Source organism: Apostichopus japonicus, chromosome 9, assembly GCF_037975245.1.
Source record: "Apostichopus japonicus isolate 1M-3 chromosome 9, ASM3797524v1, whole genome shotgun sequence".
NCBI classification, from domain to species: domain Eukaryota; kingdom Metazoa; phylum Echinodermata; class Holothuroidea; order Aspidochirotida; family Stichopodidae; genus Apostichopus; species Apostichopus japonicus.
This window is the reverse complement of record NC_092569.1, coordinates 14,402,501-14,419,085: the sequence shown is the minus strand read 5'-3', so window position 1 is coordinate 14,419,085 and position 16,585 is coordinate 14,402,501. Positions and strand designations below refer to the sequence as shown.

The 16,585-nt window shown below is 37.7% G+C and overlaps 1 protein-coding gene across 1 annotated transcript in view; it reads right to left on the bottom strand.

The window, feature by feature from the left end:
* Positions 1–181: 181 nt before the first annotated feature.
* Positions 182–16,585, bottom strand: part of LOC139974468 (transient receptor potential cation channel subfamily A member 1-like) — a 61,487-nt gene continuing 45,083 nt past the window's right edge. The window contains exons 14-26 of the mRNA XM_071981643.1: positions 16,509–16,585; positions 14,370–14,423; positions 14,007–14,102; positions 12,936–13,006; positions 10,247–10,442; positions 9,319–9,408; positions 8,385–8,554; positions 7,614–7,743; positions 6,311–6,511; positions 5,187–5,366; positions 4,197–4,330; positions 3,386–3,514; positions 182–2,105 (exon numbers count right to left, since the gene is read on the bottom strand). The exon at positions 16,509–16,585 is cut by the window's right edge and continues 8 nt beyond it. Of these exons, the coding sequence (XP_071837744.1) occupies positions 2,006–2,105; positions 3,386–3,514; positions 4,197–4,330; positions 5,187–5,366; positions 6,311–6,511; positions 7,614–7,743; positions 8,385–8,554; positions 9,319–9,408; positions 10,247–10,442; positions 12,936–13,006; positions 14,007–14,102; positions 14,370–14,423; positions 16,509–16,585 (1,628 nt within the window). The 3' untranslated portion in view covers positions 182–2,005. The remainder of the gene's footprint in view (positions 2,106–3,385; positions 3,515–4,196; positions 4,331–5,186; positions 5,367–6,310; positions 6,512–7,613; positions 7,744–8,384; positions 8,555–9,318; positions 9,409–10,246; positions 10,443–12,935; positions 13,007–14,006; positions 14,103–14,369; positions 14,424–16,508) is intronic.

Below are 16,585 nucleotides of genomic sequence, written 5' to 3'. Positions count from 1 at the left end.
AATATTGAAAATTAAAATGGTGAAATCGGTGGTAATTTTTGACAGTTTGAATTTTGATTTTAATGTTATATGTTCATTACTTTTAACAACTTTAGGCAAAGTTAGGCTCTTTAGTCCATGCAAGTCTCATACTAGAGACTAAATCACGCTTGACATGTTAAATAATTTATGTATGATCACGAATCTATTACTACGGATTTGAAGTACTGGTACCATGGTTAAAGTCCCTGTTAGCGACTCCAAATTTGGATTTTTTTTCTCCACGTTCGATTCACATCCACGAAGCTTCTAACAAGTCTTGTACAAATCTCGAATCACTTCGAATTGTCCAAGAGGTTCTCACTTGCCGATATCCTAGTCACTTCTTCCATCTTTTAATCACTTCTTCATATGATTGATCATTTAACTATTTTGGTCACTTCCAGAATGCTTTGGTCATTTCTAGAGTCATGTGCTAATGCGTCTAAGTTACTTCTGCAGAAAGTCAGTCACATTTCAAAATATCGGATTCCTATCTTTGCTTATGAACTCGAAGTCACATTTGGTGGGGTCTGAAGGATTTCTTGTCACCCCGGTCTTACTTGTCAAGCAAGAGTCGCCTCCCACTACTTCGAGCTACTTCTCATGACTTCTAGTCACTTCTCAACACTTCTAGTCACTTCTGAACACTTCCGGTCTAAGTCATTTCTGATTGTTACTGGCCTGGCTCCTAGTCACCTGTTATCAACCTTTTAGTATTCTTTAATATGAAAAGCATGTAATCACACAAAGTTCAAGTTGCTTGAAATGAAGACTTCACGTTTGATTAACACATGACAATTTCCAAGTCAAGACTTATAATGAACATCTTAAGATATAATATCATCCTTTCCCGTAGTAAAGCCTTAATCGTCAGAATTAATCACCTCTACGGCATCTGATGACGACGATAACAATTTATCTTTTGAAAAAAATATGACAAACATTAACTGTAGGCACAAATATAACATAATAAGATACCGTTCTGTACGTATATTTCATACGCTATTGATATTATACAAATAATGAATGGTTATGAGTGCAATAGTGCAAATATTTCATTCGTTGAAAGATGTAATTTGTTCCATTCAACGAGGCGCAGCCGAGTTGAATGGAACAAATTACATCTTTCAACGAATGAAATATTTGCACTATTGCACGAATGGAAACCATTCATTATTTGTTTTATACAACATATTATATTAAGATGGGTAAAATGCACTCATGCAACAAATTGTTTTGAACAGACATGTTTCTCTGCTCTCTTACCATTGAAAAAAGTGCTACCAAAAAAGTATAACCCATGGTTCTATTTCATAGAGTGGAATAGAGCGGATTTTGCATGCAATCAACGAGCAATTGACCAATCAAATGACCAGAATACAATTAGGTGTTGTATAATACAAACTGAACCACTGTTTTTGTACCATAATCACAGAAAAATTTCATGGGTGCTTTAAGGGGTCATTATTTATACCAAACATAAAGAGATCATATGTAAATAAATTAAGTTTTTTTATTTTTCAAGGTGAAGGCTACTGCTAATCGTTGGGAATCGCTACAGTCGACACACTTCTGTAATTGAAATTGTGCCCACTTACCATTGAGTCCATTTTATTTCAAAAGCATCCATCTTTCTACAGTAAACATATACTTACAGGCCTATGTAATTCTATAACCTACACGTATGCCTAATTAAGACGATAACTAGAGTTTATAGTTTCAAGATTGAATGTAAAATACATATGATGTCAGTATAGCTAGAATCCGACAGCGGATTGTAAACTTTTGTAACAATATTAATTCTACGGAAAGTTAGACCGAATAGCGATCGGGTCATCGTCTACTATATACATCGACCTGTCGTGACTAGACACGGGATGATGCAAATAAAACACTCCGACCCAAGAACTGTAAATTCATCGGAATACAAATTTACAGTTTCTCTGCTGCTTGATATATGCATCGAAAATTAGGTTTTTAGTCGTCATAGTTCAAGAGTCCTTGGATAATTTCGGCGATCGTGTGGCTCTCTTCGACAGACAATATCTTGATAACTCCAGATCGTGTCAGTACTGGTCGATGATCTGAAACATTTACAAGAGAGGGAGGACAACAAATGACTATATTCCTGTTCTTACCCTTTATTTGTTTTGATAATTAAGGCAGTCTCGAAGTCTAGCATGTACCACTACGGGCGAACTTGGAGAGCAATTTCTGTTTTAGTTATTTTTGGTAAAATGCAGTTCGTTAATCGACAGTTTTCGAATGACTTCCCACCCCCACCAACTCCCCCCCCCCCCTACAGACAAAGTCAATGGTATCTCTATAATGATCAATAAGTCTAGGTCATGAGAGTTCATTCCATTTCATCTACCGGACTGTGGTATGGTTTAATTACTGGTACTAATTATCATTCCATTGACATTCCGTACCTTATCTTCAAAAGAAGGTACGTTGCCAAGGAACTGTTAAGACATTGTAAAACATTATCTAGGCTTGTAGGACATTATTTATCGGTAAAACATATATGTAACTAAAACAAGCAACAAGCAAAATCTACACACTTTCCTATGCTGATTGTTCAATATCTTTACCAACATTTTAAACCAGGCAAAAACACATCAAATGATGAAAAAAATGATATGACAGTCCAGTACTACTGTAATCATTACTTTATGTTTCGTAGCGGTACAGGACGATGGAGTCGGTGCAGGACGAGGGAGACGGTGCAGGACGATGGAGTTGGTGCAGGACGATGGAGTTGGTGCAGGACGAGGGGGCGGTGCAGGATGAGGGGGGTGGTGTAGGATGAGGGAGGCGGTGCAGGGTGAGGGAGGCGATGCAGGATAAGGGAGGCGGTGCAGGATGAGGGAGGCGGTGTAGAACGAGGGAGGCGGTCGAGGAAGTCGGTGCAGGACGATGAAGTCGGTGCAGGACGAGGGGGAGGTGCAGGGGGAGGTGTAGGATGAGGGAAGCGGTGCAGGATGAGGGAGGCGGTGTAGAACTAGGGAGGCGGTGCAGGACGAGGGAGTCGGTGCAGGATGAGGAAGGCGGTACAGGACGAGGGAGGCGGTGAAGGATGAGGGAGGTGGTGCAGGATGAGGGAGTCGGTTTAGGACGAGGGAGGCGGTGCAGGATGAGGGAGGCGGAGGGTAAAGTAATGAAATTGAAATGACAAGGGAAAGGGAGAGAAGCTGGAAATGGGACAATTTGGCAAGGGTTTTCCTTTGACATAAAAGACATTCGTAACCGTAGGGCGAGGGTGGGAATGGGAAAGACATTTGGAATCAAGACCGGTTGCAAATGGGATAGATTGGAAATGTTTTGTATTGACATAAATGCTATCAATTAGCCATAGGCCTACCTCTCTCCTCTAGAGTTTGGTCCAACTCCTTCATCCCTTTCTTCCGCCTCTGATTGTATTTCCATCTTTTGCAGAATCAACTTTAACATGTCATGCTGCCGGTCTATTTGAGTTTTTACATCGCGCCACCTATTTAAGATAGAGAGGGAAAAAAAACATGCGTTACAACTAACATATAGACTTGCTGAAATGGATGACCATAAACTGGATGAACATAGACCTGCTGAGCTGGATTGTTTAGATGATATACGTATCCGGTGTTAGCAAAACATTTTCAGAAGAAACAAAAACCTTCCCCCGCCCCCCCCCCCCCATAATATTGCATGTTTTAATGATACTATATAGATTCCCCTTTTGAGACGAAATTAATATAATGATACGTTTAAATGAGTTGCGACGTCCCATCGTCGCATTTCCTAACATCCACTGCCCAGTAAGTTCCACGTTAAAAATAGAACAGTACTGTAATGGTCTGAGGACAATAATAATTTAACATAAAATCCAGATCGAAAGGTCTAGACGTGCCACTTTATTTACCTTAAGGAAGTTATATGATCTCAAAATAAGACAAAACTCACAACCATATACCATTTCATATCAGTGTGTAACCTAGCATAGGCCTACATGTACATAAAGCGAGCTAGGAGTTTGTTACACAAATCCACGTGTGTGTAAACATAAATTCCACGTGTAATTTACGCCGCACCGCGACACTTGGTTCAGTAATGTAATATCTTTATACAACAATGACCACCAAATCGTCTTGAAATCAATACATGCGAGAACTTTTACTTCGACAAATTTGTTGTACCTTCTCTTTTGATGGTTTAGCTCGACTTTCAGAGCAGCTAGTTGTGGATCCCCCTGTATCTCATCTTCAGTCTCAGAGGTGTTTCCATATGCTGACTCAACCCCTGATCTAGCCGGTCTCAGCTTCTCCCATAACTACAGAAAAGAATATTAATCAAAGTATTAAAAAATATATACTAAAATACAGTTTGTTTAGCAGTTTTAATATTTAAAATGAAATTTTGGTCATCAAATTGAAAAATTTGTTTTGAACATGTAATTGTTGTTAACTTAACTGCACTTTTAGCTAAACAGGCCATATTCCGCCCGCATGAACACGACCCACTTCGACTCCACCCTTAAAACGTGAAAAATCGTGTAAAGTAGGGCCATGGAAGACCTGCGTCAACTGACCTAAAATGCAGCCAGTTTGATGTCGCGTCGGCTTCAGTCGGGCGGGGAGGGGGCGATATGGAGGAAGGCAACATGTATCGTTTTGTAGATTGCCAATCGCGACTGTCGTGTAGTGTACCCATTTTTCAAGCAATGCTACTATTTACAAAGGAAGTTTGTAATTCGTCCAAATGTGCACCAGTCTTTTACTGAACACGGTAGTTTAGGGTAATTTGTGTGTTTGCGTGTGTGTATGTGGGTGAGTTGGTGGGTGGGTGGGTGGGGGATTAGCTGTACGATGACGGGACTTGGCGACTATCCCAAAATTGGACACAAAGTCGTTTTGAGTCGGATAGAGTTCTCTCTGACAGTGTGCAGCCCGCTTAACCTAATGTATAACGTTTCTCTTCTTCGTGAAGTGACTTCATGACAATTCAATCCCTGCAACTATAGTCGTAAAGTATAAAATGAAAATTGTCAATAATGAATGAATGAAGTTCCATTCTTTAAGAACGGTTATTGCAACACACTCAAAACGACTGGGTGTTAAATCATTTTAGTTCCGAATTCTAGACCGCTTTTCGTCGAACCCTTGTATAATTTCTTGAATGCTACTCACCTGTACAAGGTAGAACTTTGCACAGTTACTCTGTATTGTATACCTCTCTTTGTCTCCTGCTTTCAGAATGCTATTGGGTAACTTTTGTTCTAAATCAGAGTGCAGTTCGACTTGCATGGCCAGTCGTTTCAATTGTGCGTTCCGCTGCATCGATGCGATGTCACCGACTGCCAAACCAATCTATATTGTAAGAGAGTAAATAAATGATGGTTAATTTATCATTAACTTTACTGTCGTTGATGATGAATATGATGCACAATTTCATGTGTCCTGTAGATGTAATAACATATTTATACATTTGCGTTACTCACGTAAAGTTTATAATTAGAAAGGGATATGTTACCAAATTGTGTGGATTCGAATTGGACTTTCGTTCATTGGTGAGGTAGAGCAATATAATAAAAAATAGATAAAAAAATGTTGCGATCATAAAATGTGATACACTAACATTGTAGAGCCTATATATAAATGTGATACAAGTATTTAATGTAGTTCATATGTTTACTGTTAGTTTCAACAAAGCACAACATTGTGCATTTTGTGTACTCGACAGAATGCCACTTACAGACTGTAGGGGCATCGTATAAATCTAGGTTAATGTAAGGTAGAATCATATAGGCATTGTGACATGTTTCTATGCAAGTCTTGGAAGGGGGTCAAAAGTAGACCCTGTAAAAAGTGTTGGTATATAATATGGCCCAATTGGACTGTTTTTAAGCATGCTACTGCCCCCCCCCCCCCAAATCATCTCGAAATATTGCCGCGCGAGATAGTTTTCAGCCGTCGCCATGAATGTTATTGTCACAGTATTAATAAGACATTTAATTGGATTTTTATATCTTGGTGCCAGTGAGGTGATTTAAAGAAGACAACTTTATGCTCTTCTTTGAAAAGATCAGGATATTTTGAACGTCAAAGATTAACGATCATATTAGGTCATAACATCAACAACCAAAAATGGAATTTAACTTTTCTTAACATTTATTTGATAACTTAATTTTACAAATTTATACAAAACTATCACATGAGGGACGTTCAACAGTTTGAAAATTAAAAAAAAAATGAAGACGATTTAAGGTGAACAGTAAAGTGAACAAAAAGAAAACGAAATGAAGTTTACTTACCAAGAGATTAATTAAGAGTATTGGTAAGAGTAACACCAGCCCAAACAGAAAGATGAAGGTAAGAATCGGATAAGGTAAGGTGAAAGGATCATTATCGGTGCTCGGTTCAATGAATGAATTGACGAAATCCAGCTCACCCAGGAGGAAGGGCATACCCACTCTTAGCAGTGAAGCTATCGGTGTACTGTGGGCGTTGTTTTCCTGTATGGGGGAAGACATGATACCAATGACGTAAATATTAACATTTAGAGGTGGTGGGGGGGGGGGGGGAACTTTACATAATTATACCCTCGTCCTTATTACGTTTTGCAGGCACAACACGAAATAAATAAATATGATAAAAGTTTAACACCGCTTGCCTGAAAGAGTTGGCGGAGATCCCTTGACTTGGAGTGCCCTTAGACAAATATCATTTTACCTCTATATTGGATAATCTGGTTGACTAGGCCTACTGGATGGGAATGGGGGGGGGGGTGAATGGTGGTGGTGGTTGGGGGATGATGAAAATGACTTCAGTATCGACCACGTGTGCTGCATGATGGGTACACTTTACACAACATGGATTCAACAAATCAAGTTTGTACACCTTGAAGAAGGGGGTTGGTTTCAATCTTCTAATGTAATGTAAGACCTAATTATGGGGTATACAATATATACATTATACATGGAAATTATGGTGTATTTGACAACTAAGGCACCTTGTGTCATGTCGCCCTAGTAAGGAAAGATGTAAAGGGTGTGAGGCTAAGAGTGGGCTAGATTACTCGGTAATATAGGTAGGCCTAACGTCCTATGGAGTTGAGCTATTTCAATGGGTAATGGGTAGGCCTACTGTCCTATGAGGTTTCTTCATGCACAGGCCATGTATTTCCTTGGCACACTCGTGTCAATCTATTTTTGCTCATTATTTAACCATTGACATAAAGTAATCGTTAACATTTTGTGTTTACAATATATATGTTATGTGTAAGATATATCAGAAAACGAAATTTTACAACGAAAAGCGAAATCTATGGAGATAACAAATTCAAAATAAGCCAAGTGTATTTTAGATCCTACTGCAAGCAGGAACTCGCTAAGAAGCCTCATTGGCTTATCAAAGCCGCAAGCTGACCGAAGTCAGTCTCTTACATTCATATCTAACGTCCATGATTATGAATTGCCAATTGTCAACAACTCTGTAACTGGACGACATACATTAATCTTGGAGTGACTCGCACCGGGGACCTTATGATTGGAGGCATCGGCGTTAACCACTGAGCCAACACTCCATAGAGTATAGATATATATGCAGTGGTCTTACCTCATGAGGGAGTAAGATGTGGAAAGTAAGGGCGAATGCTATGATGAGGATGGAGAAGACCACAAGTACTTGGCATAGCGTCCTGAGTATCTCCAGAAACATCACAACGTAAATACCGAAGATATCGAATCTTATTGGATGAAGGGAGAAATAATTGGTCACGTGATGGATTCAAAATGGTGGAAATGTTTAACAATCAACAAATGTGAAACACCACTTGATATCATATTATAAGATTAACCATACAGACAATAAGAAAATATAATGGAAATATGAATTTGATGATCACGTCATGTTAAGTCAGACCTCCCCAATATCTCAAAGACACATAGAAAGATGTAAAGTAATATTAACGGTATCCTTTAAGTACCGCCAATTACAAGTCAACGCAATCTCATTAGCAAGATGTAAACTATGGCAACAGAAAGATCTTTATTTCTGTTCTCATATATTTGAAAAGGATTGAACTGTAATAGAGGGGGTGACAGCGGTACCGAGGTACATAAGTCCCAGTCTTACCGTCTTCCTCGCATTTATTTTCACAGTCTAGTGCAGGGGTCCCCTAACTGGGGTGCATGAACCCCCAGGGTTGCGTGAGTCCATCCCAGGGGGTTCGTGAGACTTTTCTGAACGTCAAAACTAGAGTACGAAAAGTTGTGGGTTCGTGGACAACTCTGACATCCACAGGGGTTCGTGGGGAGGGGGATAAAGTTAGGGAAACATTGATCTAGTGCATTCATCATGGTATGGATAACATTATGACTGACTTACCTCTGTAAGTATAGAAGAAAATTGAACCAAGCGAGAAACACTGCTACAGCACCACAGGGCCACTGTGTGGCGAATGAGAAGGATAATAGACAAGGCCCTACAAACGTGAGGGATGTAATGTATAGAACCCACTCAAAGATGTTGGTAAATTCGGTAAGGTACTTTTGTCGCTGCAGACAGAGAGATGGAGATAAATAAGTGGAGAGAGGTAGAGAGAGAAACATATAACCCATGTATGTGTTCGGTAGTCTCCCTGAAGAAATTCGTGTCATAATGGTGCTGCATATAAGGAGGTCATCCCCCTCTAAATTTACTAACTTACCCGAAATTAAAGAAATACATGTTTTTGCATAATTAATAAAGGTATAACACCACACAAAGTATGTATTGTGAGGACATTACCAAAATGCAATAAAACATGTATGCAGTTATGGTAGGTATAAGGTTTTTGAGTTTCATTTTCTCAAAATGGTTGTTTACCTTTTCCATTTGTTTGTTTAGAGGGAAGGGTGGGGGGGGGGGTGATGAAGCTAAAAAGAGCCATCTGCAAAAAAGGACATAGTGAGCGATACTCTAACCATTCATGTACTAAACTGAATAATCCAGTAAAGTTCTGAACATCTCTTAAATCTACCAACATTATTAAAAATACAAACAATTATTTTTCACTTGCTGGAAAAATAGCAGGGCAAATAAAATTAACATGTAACTAAGGGGAATTTATATATTACGTCACGCGTAAGACAGGAAGGCGACTACCTGACATGTCGTTTGTCTTTAATATCTCTCAAATAAAGAACATTTTTGTCTCTTTGTGGGTGCTGCTAATCTATGTGACATATATAAGACGAATGTTTTTTTTTTCTAGTTTATATTGCACGTTCTTCTAATTCAAATATATATATATAAAAAAATGAATATTATATTAAATTACCTGATGTAGAAATTGTACAACTTCCTTTAAGATGTTTAACGTTGAAAATACTGCGATGAACCAGACGATGAACATTTGAAATTTTGTAAACTAGTTGAAGGAATTAAATGTGAAAGGAAAAAGTTTAATCGTATAGATTAATCTACAAGTTATTTTTTGCGATTCAAATTGTGCGTTAACATCTTTACATACTATAATAAAAATGTGTTCACAGTTAGGCATAATGTTAAAAGTATATCCGATGGAACGTGCATTTCTATGAACAAAGGATGATTCCAATTCCTTGGCATGTATGCGTCACAAAGAAGAACATTTTCTATTGGATATTTGCGAGGATAATTGGATGCTTTATATAAGCAAAACTATGCATATTCATAAAACTGGAAATTTTAATCTAGTTCAGGGGTAATAAGAAATCAAATATTCTATTCTGACAGAATTCAAAATTTATGGCAAAATGTAAAACTTAACGAAATCAGAATAGTTAGGATGCATAATTAATTTGAGAATATTGGCGTATAATTTACAAATTTCATGTCGTAAAGGGCCGAGGATAGGGGTTGGGCCGATGGGAAGGATGGATGGGGAAATCCTTTCAAGTGTTGAATTCCACCTAGTGGTAGCTAACAGTCTAAATGCGGCTTGTTACATTAAATATAACTGTAACATTACACATATTTCGAAAAACATTTGCTTTCATACAGGAAATCTAAATTATGATCTAAACGGATCTTATATTTATAGGCACTGCAGTACATTTTCTTCATATCAGAATTAAAGGTGGAGATTGGGGAAGAGAGAGGGAGATGAAGGGGGTGGGGAGGGGGTGGGTCGGAAATATGTGAAGGGAGGACAAGGGAAGGAAACTGTTAAAATCTCTTTTGGTTCCTCTCTACATAAAACACGTTCTTTCTGCTTGGATTCTCACCTCTGACACTCTAAGATGAAATGGAGAAGCTGTAGACATACGGAACTCGTCGCTGCTGGAGATGGTTTTGTTTGTTTGCTGTGTGGATGTAGGGAGAGGATGAGGATCGATTATCCAGATGAAGACAGTCAAGGAGGCCACGAACAACAGATAAACACCCATGGTGGTCACGTGGACAAACCGACCATACGTATGCCTGTCGAAATAAACAAACGGCTTATATCAAGACTATATGGGAAATATGATGTATAAATTAACGAACGAACGAACGGACGAACGTACGTACGTAAGTGTACGTAATGTATACCCGAATGATAGGGAGGGTGTTGGGAAGGTAATACGGCTAATATAAGACATCAACACAAACAAAGAAGCAGAATGTATAACTCAATTATATGAAATATCAACTAAAGATAATAAATATTCACAATATACAACGAACAAGAACGTCACAAGTAGCAAATAACAATAATAAGTAAAAATAATCTGGCATACTGGGTGTTTTGAATATCACTGGTTTCTGGTCGAGGAAATTTTGAGAATTGAAGAAAACCGTTTTACCTTTACATCAACCTCCTTTATTTCGTCAATTGCATTTCATCATAAAATCCAAGAGAGTTATAATTTCCAAACACAAAGGTTTTGATAAATGACAGATTAAAGCTATAACTATATATTGTTCATGGATTATAATTTAATTTTAAATAGAATATAAATAAATATAAAATAATAGACGAAGAGGCATCAAGCTGTACCAACTGACATTCCAGTAATGGCAGCTTTTCATTGTTTCATCAGAAAAATGAAAGCCCATCAACTTGCAGAAGTAATACAATGGGGGATCAGTGACATTCGGTAAATATCAACGTTTGATCACTGACGTGCACAACACAAGGTCGACCGCATGCTCAGGAAAGTTGGAAACATCCGTATGTTTAATTGATAAAAATGACCGACACAGCGTTTTGCTGTTCAAATGAGACTATTTATTGTTTTATATGACATAAAAAACAATCTCAATAAACGTTCTTCTCTTATTTATTCTATGATTTAATGGAGCTAACCCAGGCTAGCATACAATACTTTATATATATATATATATATTTTTTTTTTATAGTTGAACAATATTATAATGAACTTGTGGGGGGGGGGGGGGAGTTAGGGTTGAAGATTGGGGTTTTTCCCTAGCGTATAGCGTATCCATGTCGAATAAATTATTTTACTAAGGATCCTGGAGACCCCTTTGCATTTCAGTTTAATAGCTTTTGCTTGGCCAACAGTAAATGATACCTTTCATCGAAATTAGTCCACCTACACTGTGTCAACTGAGCTTTTTATAAGGAACAAACAAGAGGAAATTAACACTTCATGAAAAGTGATCGGGAAAGTTTCAAAATCAACACTATTTCCCATAAAAGATCAAATGTCAACTTCCAATATCAAGGATTAAGTTGAAATACCCGCATCATATCTATTGCAGGATATATTGAAAGTCAAAATGTTGAAATAAAAGTCAGAAAAAGTCGAAAGGTGGCGTACACAGACGAAACTCAGTAATAAAATAGTCGACAGTTCGAAATAAAAGTTGTTTGTTGTTGTAGGAAACAATATGAAGAAAAAGACCATATAAGAACAGCATATAGTGTACTTTTCTTTTTCTCAATGCTATTTTCCAATATTTATTTGGTGTGGGGGAAGCACATTCGTGGTAGGCAGAAACGGACTCTGAGCCATGTACAGTTGCAAATGAAAAGAGTTGTTACAAACGACTTGGCCAAGACTTCCTCTTGTATTGTTTACATTCCCGACTGATAAAGTGTACGCCTTGATGTGTCATGTGAGATGTTATACTGTAGGCTACATCACATATACATTAACATAAGAACACCTAATACATAATAATGATTGTTAAAACACAACGGTACGTATTTCTAGCTAAACAATTTATGGTATTATGAGTAACATGTCAGACACAGGCACGTAGCCAGGAATTTGTCAAGGGAGGGGCGACAATGTAGGCAAACTATCAGAGCCGTAGATACGGCATTGCAAACTATCTAAGCGTAGCGCCACCATATTTGGCGCGAAGCGTACAAGGGAAAATTTTGGCTGTAAATGCCTCCCATATCGCTGGAAATGGAACTTCCCAGGCTTTTTAAGTTGCATCTTAGCATTTTCTCTTTTGAAATTACTAGCGATATCATAAAAACATAAAAACTAAAATAAAAAATATGCTCAAGGGGGGGGGGGGGCGGCTCCCCCCTTGGCTACGCGCCTGGTCGAACAGGAATATATGTCATGCGTCATGTAAATGTCACGCAATGTACGTGCGCATAATAACTATAACCTTTTAAATAACATTTCAAATAAATTTTACGTAATTATGTCGTCCTTCCCTCTTAATTGATTAATTTTTACATATTTTCAGGCAATTCTATTACAATTTATTTTCGATTCAAGGACAAACATGATGTTTTTCTTTCCCCTTATGTACCCCAGAGGAATACCCACGCATGTAGAGTAGAGTTTGTCGTCAATTCTAACCTATGATTACCTTTCATTAATTAAAAAGAAATCTGAAGAAGTTTGAAAGGTGAGAAGAATGAAAAACAGAAGAGGAAATTGAAGATGATAATGATGACGTTTCGGATGAAATGACCGAATTTTAACATCGCTTCTTGTAGCTTACCATTTCATATGCAGGTAATTAACACAGACTGGGTGTGAGAGAAGATCAATACGGTTATGTTTCACCATTGTCTGTGATAAAATAGAAGGAAAAAACCTTCCTCAAGTTTATAGTTTTATATAGAGGTATAGAGCAATTAATGATAAAAGAGATCAAGAATATGTATTTTCTGTGTTCAGAACGATTTGATGATATTCGGTGAATGAACTCATTTATATTGTTTATATTTTGGATGACCATGAAATCTAGCACCTTCATTGCAAATAAGAGCTGATCAATAATTGTTTTGAACATCTTGGGTTCATCATATGACTATGAATTTGATGATGTTGTCAAAATAAATTTCTAGATCAATATCTGCTCTGAATGTCCAATCTTGTATACCCTGATGCTATGAGTTTCACCATGTTGTACCTCGCCCCCCCCCCCCTGCCAGCCCCAGAATGTCCTTTTTTTTTGAAGAAAAATAACGGCTAACAAATGGTGGATAATTGGGAGCACGAAAACTAAGGATTATTTCTTTACGTTTTGTAACATGACCCAATAATATAAAACACTGTAATGGGAAATATTGTTATAAATATAAGCCATATTCTTAAGAAATAAAATTACACAATTGACCTTATCGAATGATTTCCAATTTCATTATAATTAGTTTAATTTTCCATATTATTCATTTCCCGAAGTAAATATAACAAGATTAACATCAACGGTGAGGAAGTTAGGTCATGGGAAGATCTGAGCCAAATAAAACATGACGTCACAGTGTACGTATCAACCTTTTCGATATGTGTTTTAAGCATGTATATGTATGTATTTTATATCCTCCTGCAAGTAGGAACTCGCGAAGAAGCCATCATTGGCTTATCAAAGCCGCAAGCTGACCGAAGTCAGTCTCTTAGATTCATATTTAACGTCCATGATCGTGAAGTATCAATTGTCAACAGCTCTGTAACTGGACGACATACATTAATCTCGAACTCGGGACCTTATGATTGAAAGGCACCGGCGTTAACCACTGAGCTAACACTGCTACAACACCGAGCTAACACTCTTTATATGTCTACTTACGTTAAGAACGATGAGTGGCTCAATAGCTTCTCCTGGGAGACGAAACTTGCTTTGCTCTTCCTGTGTACATCTCAGATAACGAAAATCAAATTCCTTCTGTACGGTTGGGAAAGATAATACCGGTAGTAAGCAAGTTACGTATGATGTATATTATTATATATTATGTATATAATATATAAATAATTATCACTAAAGTCGTGTAAAATGTGATTTTTGTGATCGAAGAGTAATTTGCATCTCAAATGCAACTGCACAGATTATGAAAACAAATTTGCATATTACACCACACCCCACCCCATTGCGTTCTACTGGTTGGCCAATATGGTTTTAAGAGGAATACGTTTTTTTCAGTAAGGAACTCACCCTGTGCGATCCGCTATGTGAATAACTTCTTTTATGACAACGGTTTAGCAGCGCCTGTAAATACATGAAGAAAATAGGTTTTGAAAGGACATATGCATGAGAGATTTGTACATCATTAGATGTGTGCATAGGATATTCTCGCATGTTAGATATCTTTAACTTTAAAAACATTCTAAATGAACTTCGCAAGATCTAAGTTACTTCCATGATGTTTAATCAGTCGTTACCACCTTGCTGTTTGATGATGAAGGGGATTGAAGCGAATGGAAAGGTTAATAGAAGTTTGAGAGGTAAATGTGTTCGCATCCTTAGTTTCCCGGATTTGGGTTATGACTAATAACCGAACTTATCATTACTCTAGCACTAATCCGCGATTGCGGTCATTGAAGCATTCTATTCCTTTTCACATTTGACAAGTAGTAACACATCCATTTCACGGTCAAAGCGTCAGTGCTTTCTAGTAATGTCCCTCTCTTTTTTGAGGTATTTGTTGCACCAAACTGGAAACATAATACGTGACTGCTTTTAATAATAAGTAAACAAATATTATTTTTTCATTTTTTTTTTAGTTTCTACCTTGTTGGCAAAGTCCCTTGTTCATTAAATCGGAGAGGACGATTATCGTTTATCAAAACCATTTTTATGGCATATTGCCCGCCTATACTACAGAAACGGTGCTCTCTGATGAGATTTTTTTCAATTACTTAGCGTGAGTTTATAGCTGTTCGAATAATTTTTTTTGTTAGACGAATATAGTTACTAGCCCATCTTGGGAATACTGTCGAAGAAACTTGATAATAAAATTCATCATATGAGAGAGACCAGTTACTGCTTAAGGGAGTCATTGTGAATATGAAGGCCAGTTTGCAGCGTTGTGTAACGATTTCAACGGTATATGACTTGCAGAAGTAACTAATATATTACATTTTCAATATGACCCGCCGAGTACCAGTATAGGCGGCGTACAAACCTACGAGGGCGAGTAGAGTGCATAATGGAACTATGCTGGAATGTGAATACGAGATCGGACCCACAGCAAGTATGTAGCATTGTATAGCACTAACACAAATTCAGCTCAATTCCGCTTACAACGTTAGGTATACCCATGTCATCTTGAAGTTATATTGTATACATTGCTGTATCGTATTAATTTAAACCACAATTCGAGTGTCCGATTATAAATCAACTTGACGTTGATGTAGATAAAGTCGTCGGATAATATCATTAATGTTGATTTTGCTTGAGAAACTGTGTGTTATAAATTTTGAGTACAAATCCAGGGGCCGAGTATAATATGATATGATAGGAATGTATGCTAGCATACGAGTACAATGTATGTTTTGTATGTATTTTAGATCCTCCTGCAAGCAGGAACTCGCGGAGAAGCCTCATTGGCTTATCAAAGCCGCAAGCTGACCGAAGTCAGTCTCTTACATTCAATATTTAACGTCCATGATTATGAATTGTCAATTGTCAACAACTCTGTAACTGGACGACATACATTAATCTTGGAGTGACTCGAACTCGGGACCTTATGATTGAAAGGCACCGGCGTTAACCACTGAGCTAACACTCCTAAACAGACTCAATGAGGGGATTTGATCCCGAGATTGTGAGGTCATTCGTCAGAAAGAAAGCAGATCGTTTGACGCAAAATTGTGCAATTATTGTTAGGTATTCATACGCTTCTTATCTGTTAACTTGGTATATAACACAAGGGTTTGCTAATAACTACTGAGAATTATTTTCGTCTGGGTTGAAATAGGTGTGGGTATTAATCACTCCAGCACACCCCTGCTTCTGCGCCTGGTAGACGTTATGTCTAAGGGATGAATAGACTATGGACTAATTAAATTGAATATTTTACTTTTGAGAATAAGATATATCACAGTGATTTTGAAGAAAAAATATTAATACCATCTAATTGATTTTCATATGTGTGGCGCATGTGTGACCATCGTTAGTGGAAAACCCCTTCACCACTCCCTCACTAGTCCCTCTAATCCATACACCCCACCCCTCCGTACAAAGACACACCGCACTGACACGCAACAAATGGTCAATAACAGGTATAACAGATATCTTACACTCATTTAGATAATGGCTTGTCGGATAATGTATAAATGTCTTGAAACTCACCAATGCAACATCCGGTAAGTATTTGATTAATCCAAGGATGTAAGGTTCTTGATTAACTGGACAATCGTCCAATGCTT